At 33.8% G+C, this 17926-nt stretch overlaps 1 protein-coding gene across 1 annotated transcript; it reads right to left on the bottom strand.

Annotated features, from left to right (window-relative positions):
• Nucleotides 1–4626: 4626 nt before the first annotated feature.
• Nucleotides 4627–16150, bottom strand: LOC120335647 (actin-related protein 2). The gene is made up of 11 exons (XM_039403207.2): nt 15991–16150; nt 12529–12639; nt 11759–11907; nt 11467–11533; nt 11103–11175; nt 10706–10842; nt 10347–10432; nt 10094–10157; nt 9540–9685; nt 9240–9372; nt 4627–6080 (listed from the first exon to the last, which is right to left on the bottom strand). Exons 1-11 carry the CDS (start codon nt 16036–16038, stop codon nt 5913–5915), a joined length of 1182 nt encoding a protein of 393 aa, XP_039259141.1. The 5' UTR covers nt 16039–16150; the 3' UTR covers nt 4627–5912.
• Nucleotides 16151–17926: the final 1776 nt, after the last annotated feature.

Genomic DNA, 17926 nt, shown 5'->3' on the forward strand with positions numbered 1-17926 from the left:
GGTGACGTAAGAAAATAGCGAAACAACAAAAAAATGATGGAACATGCTGTTTGTCGCGTTAACCTTTTACCACTACAGCCATATAATAATCTAGATAAATTGGATTCTAGAGTCTCTAGACAATTTTTAATTTGCTACATTATTGGGAAAAAAAGTAATTGACAGAAAGATATTCTACCGACGTTATGGTGTGGACAGCAGGAAAAATCACGCTGACCAAACATAAAGCGATCATAACAAAATCAGACGATTTTTCTTTCCTATGATGCTTATTCAATACTTGTCGCTTCGAACAAGACCCTATGCAAGCATCCACAGATACCCCACGATATGCTATGAGTTACTTTTAATTTCTGGATCTATTATCGACCCGCCACGTCCTGGTCGATTGTAGATTAGAACTATTCCGTATTCGTTTAAAATATTCAATAGAAAAAAATGTAACTTTTCTACCCCTAGCAAGGGCGAATCTATGGCGCCCATGGCAAAGTTTAAAATGCGCCTCCCTTGATAGTTAGTTGACAATTTATAATGACTGTTACTTAAATGAGATATATGTGCGTTATTATTTGTGTAGAAATACGAGTTTCAGTTATTTCCAATTCGACATTATTCTATTAAAACATTTTACGAATTAAAACTTTCCGCTCTTTATGCGTCCCTGCCCAACAGGGGCTATGGCACGAGTCATTCTTGCCACACCCTAGATACGCCACACACCCCTAGTTAGTTAGTTCGTATGTTAAAATATAATTAAGACGATATGTCGAGTAGCAACATTTTATCAAGACCAAATGGAAAAGGTTTCTCTGAGGAAAATCATTTCTGTCCGCGTTGCAGATTCGATTTTTGGCCCACAATCAGCTAAATGTTGCCACCCCCTGATTTTCACAAACTGAAAAGCTCCGAATACGTGCTCCCAACAAATTGAATTACCAGTACCACTCAATATTTATAACGTGAAAGTCAAGGACTTTAGATGTGATATTGTAGGTTTGTCCGAGACCATCAATAACTTTCAATAGAAGAATAATTTAGTTGGCAAGCGTTTGGGATGGTATAAGCATTAATTAAATATGCCTAGATATAAATTCAGACAAATTACTCGCTTGATCGATTATGGTATTAACGAATTTGACATTTTTGATTGATGACTAAATAAAAAAGGAGAAATTTTTCATGTGAGTGCATGGCATTGGTTACTTAAAACATGTAAATGGTAAATGACTCAAAGTAACGTCTATATAGGGGCATCAAAACGTCATTGCAATAGTCAAGTTGTTCGAGTGTTAAAGTTCGGAGCAACAAAGTAGGTATAAAAAAGCAATCATATCAAAATTGAGCTTAAATGTTTTCGTATGAATAAGGTCTACAAGCATCATGTAAAATATCAGGAAGAATACCCATGTTAGAATGTAATTTACACTGGTTTTTCATTCTTTTAGTTAGGAACCGAATTCTATGAGAATGTCTTCAAGAGATGAAACGCTATTCAGAAGATGTTAAGTGGCTATGCTCTAGTTTTTACTACGCCGACTGCAGATTAATGAAAATCAAACAAAACCCACAAACCAAAATTATTAGCACAATGAAAATACGAAGATACAGTAAAGTCAAAAGTTTTTACTACACATATATATTTCAATGTCAAGTATGACACCGCTTTTATCTAATAGGTTTGCTAATATTCGGTGCGATGGAGGAGGTTGCGATGCAGAGCGAATTTTTCATTAGCAAAACTAGTGATCTCATGGGGGATTTGACATTGTTCATCTGTGAAAAAACTTGCTCGCACAAGTAAGTGCTGTCAAATATTGAGGTCATGGAAACTGCCTTCCTAGCTTCGCAGAAAAAAGACAGGAAATCAGATTGAAATACATGGCAGACGATAAAAATAAATTCAAACATCTCCCTCCAGCAATTACGCCCACAAAGGGACATAAAAATGTGAAAAACATTGGGATTCGAATAATATTGCGCGGGCCACTCGGAAACCTTCGGGGGGTCACATGTGACCCGCAGGCCATGGGTTAGACGACCCTGCCTTAGTGCCACCCATATATGTTCCATCTGATGCATCTAAGGATGTACAAAATAGAAATGAGAAAAAGTTTTTGAAAGAAATGGGTCCAATCAGAAGATTGCACTCGAAATGTTACGGAGAATCCTTTAAATGTTAATGTAAATATGAAATGATAATTATACAGATATGTGCTATTTGGTGGAACCTTTTAAATTAGTCTATTAAATTCTAGATTTGCTGGATAACATTGGATGCCACATTTGAAATATACAGGGTGGTAGCTAGAAAAGCAGAAATTTCGAAGCTCGAATGAGATCAAGGATACAATGCATTCTTACTAATTTCTTGGACTAAGATACTGCTCTGCACAGACGACATTTTAGCATCCATGAATGTAATATAGCATATGCCTTTGATAATTTCATTAAATTCATTCTTTGTGAAAATTAAATGTTTGATAAATTTTCTGCTTTTATAGCGACAACCCTGTAGTTCGTATAGACAAGCAACAGTGGCAATGAATAAACTGTAAAACAAGTAATATGAGAATGATTGATTACAGTTGATCTAATGACTCGTTTTTAGGCAGGTATTTCTCAATGACCTCCAATACAGCCAACAAAATTATAAGCACAATGAAAATACGAAGATACAGTAAAGTCAAAGGTTTTTAGTAAATTATTTAGTAAATTTAGTTGAAATACAAAACCACTTTTTACTATGATACATATATATATATATATTTCATAAAATTATCGGAATATACGCCATGTTTGGTATTATATATGGCCAGTTCAAAACGTGCTGCTACAATTCTGACATGATGAAATCGAATCTATATGGGTTTTTTAATTTTCTTTATTGTCAATATATCGTAATGCTGACTTTATTGAAAGTCTTCGAGAAATCGTCCATCCAAAACTTCGATTTTTCGACATTTCCAAAAGTACCCACGAGGGGACGTTAAATGTTTTTTTCCTATTTTATACTCTCCGATACTTATTTTAAGTGTATTATACGTCCAATATGGCTATATTGAAAAGTAAAAAGATCAATTATTTAGCAAATTTAGTTGAACTACAAAACCACTTTTAACTATGATACATATATTGCCGGATGAGAACAGAAGGGGCCTAAGTCGCATTTTTGGAAAATTGACTTTTTTTTTAATATTTCGGGGTTTTGAGCCATGCTCTACAAGGTGGTGGTCTTGAAATCCTGAATTTCTCAATAATAAAAGTTTGAGCTGGACTTAGGACTAAAATATTTAAGAACAGAATGGGCCTAATGGGCCTAAGTCCAGCTAAAAATTTTATTATTGAGAAATTCAGGATTCAGGCCTAAGTCACCTTGTTTTACCTTGCATCCCATACAAAAAATTTCAGACGTTGTTGAGAACAGAATGGGCCAAAATCCTTTATGAGGGTAAAAAGCGGGAAGGAATTGAAGCTGAAGTGCCAAAAAATATTGATTACAATAATATTCTCATCCACATCAAAATAACCAGAGCTCAGGTCTTTACTAAGTGTGAATATCTGGAAATTCAAAAATAAAAAAATTCCGAATTGATTTTTGCGTTTTTCTCAAAACTCAAAATTATGACTTAGGCCTGTTCTGTTCTCATCCGGCGATGTATATACTTTTCATAAAATTACCGGAATATACGCTATGTTTGGTATGATATTATATATGTCCAGTTCAAAACGTGCTGCTACTATTCTGACAAGCGGAAATCAAATCTTTAAGATTTCTTCGCAGCGACTGTATTTCGTCACCCCCAATCTGACACGCACCGACCGTATTTCGTCACCCCTAACTTGACTCGACGACCCTATTTCGTCACCCCCAATTTGACACGCAACGACCGCATTTCGTCAGCCCTATTTTGACACCCCTAATATGACTTCTGTGCTTCCACCCATGTAGGACGAAAACGCGGTACCGACACAAGGAGCACATTTTCTTTTTTATATTGATGACGTATTTTACTAGAAAGGGAAGCCGCGGGAAATCATGGCTGGCCATCGAGCATCTTTTAAGTTTTAATATTTAATTCAGATTTAGAAAAAAAATTCACAGATAACTGTTATTGTAAGAGCAATAAATCCACATGTAGCTAAAAAAAAAAGTGTTGCCCTTATTGTTTGGCTTAGTGTGCTCGCATATTAAATTGCGGTATCGACCGATTTTATCGTGTTAGTTCATTGTCTTTGGTGGTCGGTCAAGTGGTCTTTATGCAAAGTTATGCTCACCTTCCAGGTAGCTCTGAATTTAGTGATCCGGGTCAGCGAATACGGAACACCTACTACTTTATTTAACAACACCTTTCAATCTAAAATCTGTATGTTTTAAACCTTACTTAGGTTTTGTTTGCCGATCCTACAATAAGTTTTATATATTTCGTTTTCATCAAATATTTTTTTTATAGTCTATTATGCTGATTATGGAGTCGAAACGAACTTGCAAGAACAGCCGAAAGAGTCTAAAACCTGGTACCCACAAGTTCATAGTAAACAACGAGTGCTATGGTAGAAGAGTCCTCTGTAATTAAGAAATCTGAAGCCTGAAATAAAGACCTAAAATCCTTCATTACCACAGCCATGTTCAAGAATCGCATAATCAACATTTTATTCCTCAATTGATTCATATTCCAGTTATATAATAACAATACTAATAATAACATAAGCATAATATACAAAAACAGAGAGGAATTACAAATCCCTTGCTAGTGGGCTTCTAAGCACTGGCTGAAGACTAGAATCCAAATTGTTTTTTTCATGAGATTGATAATTACCAATAATAATCTCCAGAAAAGCACATTTCAAAAATATGCAAGTGAAAAGACCAGCAGTTTTTGTTGTATTTTATATCTCAACAGTTGTTAGAATACAAATTTATACTGCTGTTCCGAAACTAAAGATGAACTCTTGGTAGAACTCAATAAAAAACCTTACGGAATTATTACTAAAAATATATAGGATAATGTCTATACGCCAGTAAACTTGACCATCATATTTAGTCTGGGAATGTATTAACTGAAAGGTTCCAGATTTCCTCCTGGGTGTAATGAAAGCAGCTACATTTTTGTCATGTCAGGAAGCTAGTTTTTCTGAACATTGTGCATTTATAAAACACTGAAACCAATGCCGTTTATCAGTAACATCTAACTATCTGAAAATCAATTCAGATAGGCCGATATTACTCTGCAAATCAGAAAGCACTGCCAACGGATACAAACATATGAGAATAATATCTCATTCTCAAACATGATAAATTAGGCAGTTTTGAGGCATAATTACTAAAAATTAATTGACGTGAGGAGGATACAAAGATTTCGTGCCACACAAGATTTTAAAAATCTTCTTCCATCAAAAAATTCTACAATGAAGTGTCCGAATATTCGAAGTTTTAACACCATAACACAATCCCAAAATTTCATGATGGTTAATAATTTCAATGATTACCTTACGAGGATAAATTTAATTATAAACAGTAAAAACTCCATAATTTCAATTGTTTAACAAATCATAAAATGCTGATTATCGCATACAATGAGAATAATAATATGACCAATTTCACTTGAGAATAGATTGAAAAAACTTGATGTTAATAACAGATTTAATTATTTAATCTGTAGATCACAAATAATCCAGTTTTGCATCACAACTGAGATGGTCAACAATCTACATTACTGTCTTGAATTGCTTCCGATATATATATAGTTGCACAATTTCATAGAAAATGGAATAATATTAAGATACAATGCCTAGTAATAAAATCATAATATTTCTGTAAAGTAATAGGATTCTGAATCGGCTTCCATCCGAAAAGAGATAAAAGAATATCATGGCGAGTGAAATCCCTCACTTTAAAAAACGATCAGTTGACATCACTTCTTTACACCCAATTTTTCCAACACACGTGACCCCTTTTCTAGATACTCCTGCCTGCTCATCCAGAATGAATCTTTGTCTTTCATAATATCAGCCAACACAGCTCCTCCCAAGAATACCATATGCTTTCTGCGAGGTGGATCCTCTATACGAATTTTGAATTTCTGTGAAAAACGTTTCAAATAAATTAAAAAGAATTAGGGAACTCCATATTTTTCTTTCAAAGTTGCCATTCAAAAATGGAACTAATATTCTCAGATGGACATATTTCAAATAATTAATATATTCGTAAAACTTATGTTAGTTTAGTAATTGAAAACTTTGAAGATTTTTCATCAGATCATGCTAGAAAACGTAAGAACGATAATCATAAGTGAATGTGAAACCATTCTTGTTTGTAATTTAGCTCCATAAATCGAGGATACATAACGATGATAGTGATATATAAACATTTTGTAATAATATACCAACTATCCATGAGGTGTTTCTATATTTAATAAGATGATTAAGTGAATGAATTTTAGCGCATGGAAAACCAAATTTTGAATCTAAAGATACCCCAGCTAATTGCAAGATTAATCTCATTTCAGTCTTGAGTTGAAGCTGACATATGCATGATACATGCAAATATCCGCATTTCGCAAAAACTTGTTTGTAAAATGTTAGTGTCAAAAACATACAACACACAAGCTACAATCAAGGCATATCCAAAATGAATCGAATACATTCCAAAATATTTAAATTCTATTTTAAGAAATTCTTGATTTTTGGAAAAATTTAGAAATTTTCCATGTGAAGAATTTGATTCTCCACAATTAAAATCCGATTCTCAGACTAACTAGGCTTATTTACTCAATACAACTATAAAAAAAAACGGGGCTCCCGAAGTATGCGAACCAAGATGGCGAACATCGGAATGTAATATGTGTACTAGGTTAGGGTTAGGCCATCATTTTAGGTATAAATACTACGGGAGGCTCGGGCTAACTTCTGTAAATCAAGATCAAATTTAGAATATATCCCATGTTTCAAACATTTCAGAATGTATTCCATATACCGTAATAGAACCGTTTTTGGCTTTCCCAGCTACTACTCAACTACAGCAAACAAACGTTGGATGGCCTGAAAGCATACTGGTAACAGAAAGTTCTAATCAGTAAATCTTACTTCGAATACATTATATAGCGCAGTGTCGGTCGTTAAAAAGGTGATCCAACAAAGAATGAAGTATATATAACAATACTTAAAAAAGACCAACTGGATGGATTTCAAACAATCCATATCACTATACCCTGAAGAAAGTCAATTGGAACAAATTTAGTCCTAATGGCCAAGGGGATAGACGTCGAGCAATGAAAGAGAGAAATGAAAACGACCATTAACTACTATATAGTAATTATATGGTTTTAAATATATTTTCATCACTGCAAATGGTAATACTACAAAAGGCCATCACCCTCCCTTTGATAAACAAAAAGCATATTAAAAGTACATAATCGCAATAAAATATAATGACAATTCTGTGCCCTATACGTGTTCAATAGTTTTGAAGTGTTTATAAGTGTACCTATTTATTAAAAAAGTATTCTATACTTCAAAATGATAATGGGTAACCGATCTAGATACAACGAAAAACTAGCTTGGCTTCAGAACGAATTGGCTACAGTCAGCGGCCAAACAATTGGCCTCCGTGATGCATAATAATGAGCAATGAAATAGCTAATGTAAACCCGGTGTAACTTTACAACCTGCTCCAAATTCGTTCTCATGTATCTATGAGATCCAGGATCTTTATCTGAAGCAATGATGGGATCGATCGACCTATGTTGAAACTGACTATCAGTGCCAGCATAATCATCAATTTTAGCAATATCACTATGAAATTAGTACAGTTTCAGGAGCCAATGCTCCCACTTCCCAAAGTGGCTTTTGGGTAAAATTCAAAACCCGTACTTCAAGATTGATATATAGAAAAAAATACACATTTGAACTAAAGCGGTCAATACATTTTTGAAGTTACGTTAAAACAAGTTGAATTTTCGTTGATATCTGATCGGTGAAATTTAAAAAATAAACTTATCTACTTCAAACCTAGGACTTATTTAGTTGTGCAAAAAATATGAACGAGCCATCGCGTGTAGTTGATGAATAAGAAAACAAGGTTAGTAATAGTGAAGATTGAAAGTTGTTGAATAATTACAAATACTTACATCACAAACAGAACAATAAAGCCTCATGCAAAGCAACAAACGACAACACCGCATAACCAAACAAAGCCACAAAAACCCAAACGAAGCCTTACCCGATTCTAGTAGTAGAGCGACGAAAATAATTGCAGTGAGAAGAACAGAAAAGTAAATAAAACAAAAATAAGGACAGTGATTAGTAACCCATCCAACATAGCATACATAAAGGTAATAGATAATGCAAATGTGCACAAGGCATTTGAACATAGGAATGGTTTAACTTAAAGAGTTCATGCAAACATATATAAATGCACCTTTAGTTCATAGGGTTGACATTTTAGTAATACTTACAAAGTATTTAAATAATAGACCGTCAGATAGTATTATAAAAAGAAATTGAACCAATATAGCAAAACTATAGAATTTATTTACATTAGTTTGAATAACTTGGGCATCTAGTTTTCAAGCATGAAACAAACAGTCTACTGTGTGGGAGCACGTATAGTCTGTTCTTAAGGTGATATAAAAAAATTGTACATTGATTGCAATAGTTTATGAAGTACCAGAGCGTTGTTTTGTAATTTTGACAAAAAAGTTATCTTACAAATCTCAGTTCAGTGCTAAAAAATATTTGTGATATGTCTGTGATATTGATTTATTCAGAATCTATGAAAAATTTTAAAAACTACAAAATTATTTCTGTGCTGATCTTTATCCATATTTTCAGATAATTCATTAACAACTGCTCAATGCAGCATAATCTAATTAGACTTAGCAAATTAATAGTCAATGATGGATCGGTGGTACTTTGAAATTGCAATGCTTATTTTTCATGCATCAAAATGATTACTTTCAATTCTAAGAAGATGAAAGGATAGTCTGCTATCAACAACTCTTTTCATTAACATTGTTTTGCACAACATTTTGACAATGTTGTACTAAATATTTTTTCAAGGTTATTACACTGTCATGTGTATTTTAGAATTGATATTTTTTTACATTTATGTTAGGCATAAAAACCAGACTAGGAAAAATGGGACTATTTTTCCTAAACAACAATAAACACCTTCGTAACAGTAATCAACAACAACATTGAAGCATATGTGAGTAGAGCATAATTAAAAAAAATAATCTCACCGATAATTTGGATGTATCACCCTTCAGCACTCCTTGTAAATACAATTGTTTGATTTCTCTCTCCATTCTAGATGGTAGGCCTGCAAACATGGTAGTTCCACCAGACAAGACAATATGCTTGTAGAATTCAGACCTATAATTAAGAATGTTTATTCAGATAAATTCCATTTTTATTTTAAATAAATTCACCATTATTGCACCCTATCATGATTTTGTTTTGAAAAAAAAAAATCAAATTAAAATGTTTTGAAAGTTGTAATAACATGAAGAGAGGAATTCTGGAATAAAAAAGTTACATGCCTGGTGTCAATATCAGCAGCCTGAATAGCTTTGTACAGCATTTCTCCCACACCCACAGCATCTACATTAATGAGATGGGGTTGGAAAAGTACTTCTGCTGCTTCAAAACGTTCACCACCAACTTTGATAATCCGACCATCAGGCAGCTGTGAATTGAAATCGAAATAAATAGAATAAAATAATATTTAAATGATTACCCTAACTATAAATTTTTTAAAAGCGTTAATTAAAGAATATTGAAACAACCATTTGGGAAAGAGTAAATGAAAAGGAAATATGAGCAACTATATTTGAATATCAGGTATTAAGATCTATATAACTGTATAAAAAAACTGCAGAGAAAACCTAGAATACCATATGTACATGTGGGAGAATCCATGAATATTCGGCATTTTGAGATTCACTTTTAAAGTATCAAATCCATTACATTTCAATCAGAGCTACATCACATTAAAATCAAGAACCATAAACTAAGAGGGAAACTAACATTAAGAGTATGTTAATGCTCTTTGCTCTTGAGAAGTTTAGCATTTAAATATTAATATATAACTTACCTTATATGATTCAACCAATACAGTGGTCTCTGTTGCAAGCTTTTGTTCTTGTTCAATGTCATACCTGAAAATAAGAGAGAACGATAGAAGAAATAGCTCATAATAAAAAGTTTGATTTGTGATCACTTTATTCTGAAACAGAAGCAAGCGGTTAATTATCACAAGACCAAATACAAAAAATTCAACAACTTTCAAAACATGTTGCAAATTTCTACTAGTAGGCTATAAGTTAACACAAAAATAAATGACTTACGCAACATAACACAATTTTTCTTTCATCATTCGAACTGTTTCAAAATCCGCTGAATGGTTGAATGCATACCCACGTAGTAAAAGTAACTGAAAAGATGAACATTATTCAAGGATTAGAAATCATTGGATCAATTTGGATGATAATATTGTTTTCTGATATAATTAACAAAAGTCCTGGAATTTGTCATGAACTGCAACTTTTTATAACAGATATAGCATTAGCAAGTAAATACCCAATGGCAATCAAAGAGACTGAGGACAAGTCCCTCATAAAAAAATTCTTTTAAAAAAAACTTCTCTAACTCCACTCCACCAGATTATTGATAGGAAACAGCGTTGGCAATTACATGTTTGGCCTACCTTGATCAAATATCTAGTAATATCCCTTCCAGCCACATCCAATCTTCTAGTTAAATGAGGAAGTGCGAATCCTTCATACACAGGACAAATGTGTGTCACACCATCCCCAGAGTCAACAACAATACCGGTTAGAAGACCTTGAAATAGAAATGATTTGGTGAGTGAAAACGTTCACGAGTTTTAAATTTCAAAACTGTGTAATATAACGTCACCACAAAATTGAAGTTTATGATACTGAAAACTCATATTTTATTCCCGAACAAAAAATCAGGGTTCAAAATAATAATATAATTCATTCACATTCACATCACATTCATTTTGGTACCTTCCTAAAAATAAGATACAGCCTCCGTTGTAAAAATAAAATTGAACAAACTAGAAAATAAAATAGAAATACCTTGTGCATATAAAGTAAGAACTGCTTGAATTGCGATATACACTCCTTGAAATTGATACTTTTCAAACATTACCTACAAAAAAAATTAATTATAAGTGTAAAGCCAGGTAAGACATTAATCAAATAAACAATCATATCATTTCCATTCATCCATTATGCTCAACATCAAACTGTAAAGGACATATTTGTTATTCTACAAACTACATACAATCGGAATTTCCCTATTCATCATTGCATGTATTATTTTAAATATAAAAAGGAAATTGTTTCAGATCTTAGAAACCCCCGTCATTTCCTCCCCTAACGTTATTATAATTAGCCAAAACATTATGACACAACCTACGTATAAAACTTTGATACAAACCTCTAAAATTTTCTCCCTATTTTTGCTTGGATTCATCGGTGGTTCCGTAAGCAGAACTTTACAATTTCTTGAATAGAAGGTAATAAACATGTTTATGCATTACTTTATAAGACTGGCATAAGTGATTGTTGTATTACAATATTACAAAATTAAAAAGAACTATCAATTTTGCTCCTAAAAACTCTAAAAAATAATTTGAATTTTATGAAATCATGAAATCCAAAGTAATTTTTTTTAACATTGATATTATCTCTTTACAACCAAATTTATGTGAAATTAGGATTATACTTACGATGGATCAATGTCAAGTTTTTCTGGACCAAAAGTATAGTCCCACAAATGTATCATGTCTTCCCAATTCCGAACAATACCATTTTCCATTGGATAATTCACTTCTAACATGGAACGTAATAAACTTGCATCATCGCCAACCATTAAATCCTGTCAATATTATTACAAATTATGTAGTTGATTAAAATATATTGAGAAGAACATATAAATTAGATGCAAAATTGTAGATCTCAATTGAAATGATAACATAAGTAAATTTTAAATGATTCTACATTAAAATGATTGTAAATTCATATTTATGAAACAACTAAATTTAACACATAATGAGCAGTATAATAAATTAAGCTTTATGATATCTTGCCATCAGTTGCAGGTTTGAGAATCAGTTTGTATTTAAATGAATTTACTCCGTTGCAATAGCATATTTAATAAATAATATTATAAATAAGATGTAAGATCAATTTAACCTAACAAGCTCGAACGTAACCTGCAGTATATACATAATGTTCACATAATAACTGACATAATGTTCACATAACAACCAGCAACCAAATTTATCTTGGTGTGGCAGACCTTATGGGGGTCCTCATATCAATTAACAATACTGATTTAAGTCTTGCAACTGTTTATGTTAGAATAAATCCATAGTAACATAACAATGAAATTTTCCAGCTGAACAATTTATCAATTGATTGGTGGTAAAATACTCATGTCATAACAACTATACACATTAACAAAAAAATAGGCAAAGTTACTGAACTTCTGAATTACCTTGACTTCGATGTCATTTACTTTAGTTGTTGAACGAATTATCGGCCTTCCTACTAAAGCAGGGAAAATATGTGCTGGGAAGTTTGAGCCTGCAAATCCACACTTGACAAACTGTTAATACAAGTAATATAAAGTTTAAACAATAATAAATTGCAATATACAGAACAGATATATGTGGTGTGAACAAACAGGAATAACTAATATTCCAAATAAATTTTCATAGTATTCTGGATTCCGAGTTAGGATATTTATCAAAATCTAATATTGTTGAGAATGTTAAAGAGGTAAGGGTATGTCGTAGTGTAAAGCAACAGAAAACTATGACAGATAAAAATTCAATAACAGCAGTAAGATGGATAAACAATCTGACAATGGAACAGACATATCTGGCAATACTGTACATCAGAAATACCATAATACCGTGGGGCACACTAATCAAATTCCAAGTATGTCCCATCATTTGGTTCAATAAAACAAACACTAGAGCTCGACCGATATATCGGCCAACCGATATATCGGGCCGATATTGCGTGTTTGCCGATATATCATATCGGCCCAACCGGCCGATATATCTGGCCGATATATATCAGCGTTAGTCGCTTTTCCACGTTCTAAAAAATGAGTATTTTTCCCCGGGAAATATCTGCGGCCGAGCGTTTTCCTTTTTTACGCTTCTCTCATTTTGCCTTTCAATGAACAGAGAGTTCTCTTCTATATTTCTCTCTTCGTGCGGCGCAAAATCCTCGCCTTCGAATATCTTGCGTCCCCACTAGGCTTGCACGTAATCGACAAAAATCAATTACGGAAAAATTGATTACGTAATGACCCCGTAATTGCGATATTTTTTTCACACGTTTAAACCTATCATAAAAACCATTCGAATCCACTTCTTTTCCGAATGGGACATCGAAGTTTGGTTTTCAAATTACCGACAGTACTACACGCCGGCGACAGATGTTAAAGACAAATACCAAGGAGTGAATTCAAATTAAATTTATTCTGATCTTTATCTTGTTTAATTGTGTTGGCTTTGATTTTCCTTTATCACGTTCGCAAATTAACCGTCCCAATTTTATGCGATCAATTTTATCATTACCGATAATGGTATACGGATATTTATGAAACGATAGTTGCCTTTTTTAAAATCGACTTTCGTATTGAATAAAAATTTCGGGTTTCTAAGTTATTAATCAACGACAAGCGTATTTTCTCATTTGATTATACCTGCGCTTGCCTCGCGACGAAGACTTGTTATTGCTCCGTTTTTATACATTATCCGACTTTGCTACCTAGTTAGCATTTTATAATAATTATTGATGCTGAATTATTGACGATATTCCGATTACCAAGCTTCATTTTATATCAAATCATTTCGCGGCCTAAATGTTATAACATCATTTGCGATAAATTTAAATCAAATAATAATTATTTAGCCGGCGATAAATTCTTACCCGTAACTTGTTGTTTATTAATGCTAATAAATTCTATTTTGTTTTTTAATGCGCTGTGATTTGTATTTATAAAAGTGATTGAGTCGGGAAAAGAAAGTAGCCTAGCCTCCTCTCCTTTTAAGCGCTTATAGCGGCGGTAAAATTCGTTTCATGTCTGTTTCACGGAGAGAAAGAAAAATACGCCTTCCGGAATTACAATCAACTATCACACATTCTTATTTATCATTATCAGTGCCGAATAAAAAAGATACCAAATCGTGAAGACAAAAAAGTCTGTCGGTGCTAATTGCGTTACGGTGACAACGCTTATAATAATATCGTTTTGACCGTGAAACCAAACGCTCAAACGGGGTGGCAACGCGTCATGCCGGCTCAAAACGGCTGCGAATACCGGAACTCTAACTTCTTCTACTTGTTAAACTTTGATTTTTTACAATCGACGGAATTGGCTGCTTGGAAGGAGCACGTTTCAAACGCGAAAGCGCTCGACCAATAATTACGACTTTACGTAATTGTAACTTCCCTTCCGTAACTCCAAACAATTCCGTAAATTACGTGCAAGCCTACTCCCACCTACTACTGTATGGATCAAAATGGACTTCTATAAGCTTTTTACTGACTGCCTTTTTTCTCTTGTGCATTAATGTGTGTTCTTATTATTTGCTGCGAAACTTTTATTAATGATGCAAGCACTGTGTAGGACTGCTTTATTTTTCAACATAAACTTTTGATTGACTGAAACTGAATGTTTCTTTCTATTTGTATTTACTGCGGGTTCGAGTTCTAGATATCGGTATGTCAATATCGGTTATCGGTCACTAGTTGGCCGATATATCGTTATCGGTATCGGTGCCAAAAAGTGATATCGGTCGAGCTCTAACAAACACACCATGTGTCTCATAAACTAGGGGCATCTTGCACGACGGCGGATGCGTCATATAGCGCAATGCTTGTCCTGATAATAATCTAAATTAATCGTGGCCATCATGTGACCAAAATTGTTGATTTTCGCTTAAAATTCTATAATGCCACGATAGAAAATTTTTGGGTCTCGTGTAGTTTCGTACTTCTACTTACATACTTCTAGTAGGCGTAGCATAACATTTTTTGACATGTCAACCCTAACCCCCACCTGACTATGCCCTCCAAAAATTATGTTATTACGACATCACAATCACATCATAGAGCTTGCCAAATACACGTACAATAGCACGAAATTGCATCGGCGCTGACGATAAATGAATGACTAACGTCAGCGATCTCTTTCTTATATAGGGATTGTTGCGACAAAAAAACAAGAGAAATAGCTGTTTGATTTCAGGTGCTTGTCTGCGCGTCTTGGATGACAGTTTGAATAGTTTCAAGCTCTATTATGTCACTGTGATGTCGTAATGACGTAATTTTTGGACGGCGTAGTCACGTGGAGGTTAGGATCGACACATGGAAAATTTGTTAGGCTACGCCCACTTGAAGTATGTTAGGTACGAAACTACATGAAAACCAAATATTTTCTTTTGGTGAATCGAATCATTTTTTCCCCCTGAGCAATTCAATTATGACGTCTTTAGATTGCGCTTCTTTGTAGTTTTTTGCGCAACTTCATTTTACTGTATTTTTGCCGATATTGAGGGACAACAATATCCAGACGTCTCCTAAAGGAGGGGTGTTTCTTCATCGACAAAATGGGATTCTCCAAAATGAGACAATGTTATCGATTTATAGAATGTGCCGTACTGTAATACTATAGAGGTAGGCTATAACATGTGTTTTATTACAGTAGCCTACAGAAGGGGAATGTTAAAAAATTGGTAATAAGTAATAGGCTATATACGGTAATGAATGGATGTTTGAATGAGTCAGGCAGTGGGTGATCCGAGGGTCATCACAGCATCAGACAGTCAAAACTGAGGCCTGCAGTAAAGTGATCAAGCAAACAAACATACTTGGCATAGGCTAGTCAGCTAGTATTGCTATAAGTCACGGAATGTTAACTATTAATAATGAAACTCACCCCAGTTCCGTTGTCGCAAACAACGACCTTTCGGCCTGCGGAATCCATGTTCCTTCAATAAATCCGATAATTTCCTCGCAAACTTCCTCACTCAGCAAAGAAACACAAACGTTAACACCCTACAGCTAGATGTAAATCCACTAGATGTCACAAGAACTTCCGCCGGTAAAATCAACTCAACCGTAACTACGCCGCATGATGACGTTGTAGCAATCAATTGTAGTCACTGAACTGGGAATGTAGTAGTATATATTTACGATTATACATATTTATATATCTTTGTGGTTGTGTTTATCATAAACTTAAAGCCGAGCCCGTATATACCGTTAATACTTAACCGTTATATACTTGAAACAAATAGAAGCCCATATGCGAGAAAAAGGCCGGACTCTAAACGCGTATTAAAGTTCAGTGATATATTTGTCCATAAAATATACATCTGAAATATGGACTATATATTAGAAGTTTTCCAATTGCGACAGGCATAGCAGCTATTGTTATTATGGCAGTTTATCACATATGGCGCAATTTGAGTTTGATAAATTCTTCCGTGATAGTAAATTAAAATTCATGTAAATAGAATGAAAATATATAATAGATGTTTCCCCGACCTAGACCCAGAAAAATGCTCCTTATACTTTACCGTACTTTACTATTGCTAAATTTTGCGAGTGTTTTGGAGATTAGCAACTGACAAACTGATTTACATGCTCAAAATCATTATTTTTATTGAAATATGAAACCACGTGCCGATTACTGGTACTGATTTTAGCTCATTTTAGCCTAGTTTATCGCAGCTTTTCCATAACTAATTTTTGATCATTGATTTTAAACTAAAGCTCATCGGAAGACATGAAGACAATTAAAATACTTCATTCACTAGTAATTTTTTGGAAACAAAACTGAAAACGTGTCCAATAACACGCAAAACCGCGAGAAGGCACGCCTGAAAATCTGTGTCTGTCTGAGCTAGGGCTGGGAATGGTTAACCGATTTTAGATAGTTAACGGTTACGATTTATTTTAATCGGTAACTGACATCTCAGGTACAAATCATCTTCATAAAGTACAATTTCTTTAAAAATGATTACGTTGTCGTAAATTTCTCTCCTGTGGCGTTTGATTCAAGAGAATATCACTAACTCTGTATTGGTAAAGACCCAATAAATGTGAAAAGTAATTGAAGTACCAAGATCGCTGATTATGAAAATTTGACAATGATAAATTCAGAATAAGTTTTCAGTCAAAATATATTGTTCACGATTTGATTGCAAAATCGTATATTCAATGTCATCCAACAAGTGCGTATTTGATGCTGTTTTTCTTTATGATATCTCAAAGTAGATTTTGTACGTCGAACACTGATGACAATGAATGAATCTTGACAATTTATCAACCAAAATACCTTTTCAGATTTGAAAAAATTCATGGCTTTTAAAAATGGCGCTCTTTGGCTTAACATATTCGTGCTAACATTCTTTTTTCTAAAATGGGTGTCATGAAATCCCCTCCCGATCGTTTCTAACAGACAAAATTTTGAAAAATGGACTTCGAATTGCTAGTACTTACATTATGCAGCGGTTCCAGCAAATCCCCTGCATGTAATAAAATTAATATCGCGCAATTTGTCACGTTGAATATCAACACAAACCAAGAAACTTTCCAATGTCTTTCCTTGCAAGGTCGATTTTGAGACTTGAATCCTAGCGATGTTACAATTTAATTATAGTCATGAAGTCAGAAATTCGATTTTTTACCATGATACTATCCCCTATTCCATTTTCCAATTCAGTTTTAAGATGGATGTCAGGATGTGCTTCGAAAAAGCTGGGACAAAGATTCCAAAAGAAATTGTAAAGGCAGTAAACGTCTAAATTATCCTCTAAGTATTCTCAAATGGGACGCGCACCAAGATGGCGCACAACCTAAACATAGTA

The sequence above is a fragment of the Styela clava genome, chromosome 2 (assembly GCF_964204865.1).
Source record: "Styela clava chromosome 2, kaStyClav1.hap1.2, whole genome shotgun sequence".
Lineage (NCBI taxonomy): Eukaryota > Metazoa > Chordata > Ascidiacea > Stolidobranchia > Styelidae > Styela > Styela clava.

What these genes read in the sequence shown, in the direction of transcription:
- LOC120335647 (XM_039403207.2), bottom strand. Translation starts at nt 16,038, where the DNA reads ATGGATTCCGCAGGCCGAAAGGTCGTTGTTTGCGACAACGGAACTGGG. An exon ending in TAAATGACATCGAAGTCAAG is followed by an intron (nt 11,908 to 12,528) that starts GTAATTCAGAAG and finishes TAATATTGACAG; the next exon opens with GATTTAATGGTTGGCGATGA. An exon ending in TATTGGTTGAATCATATAAG is followed by an intron (nt 9,686 to 10,093) that starts GTAAGTTATATA and finishes TTCAATTCACAG; the next exon opens with CTGCCTGATGGTCGGATTAT.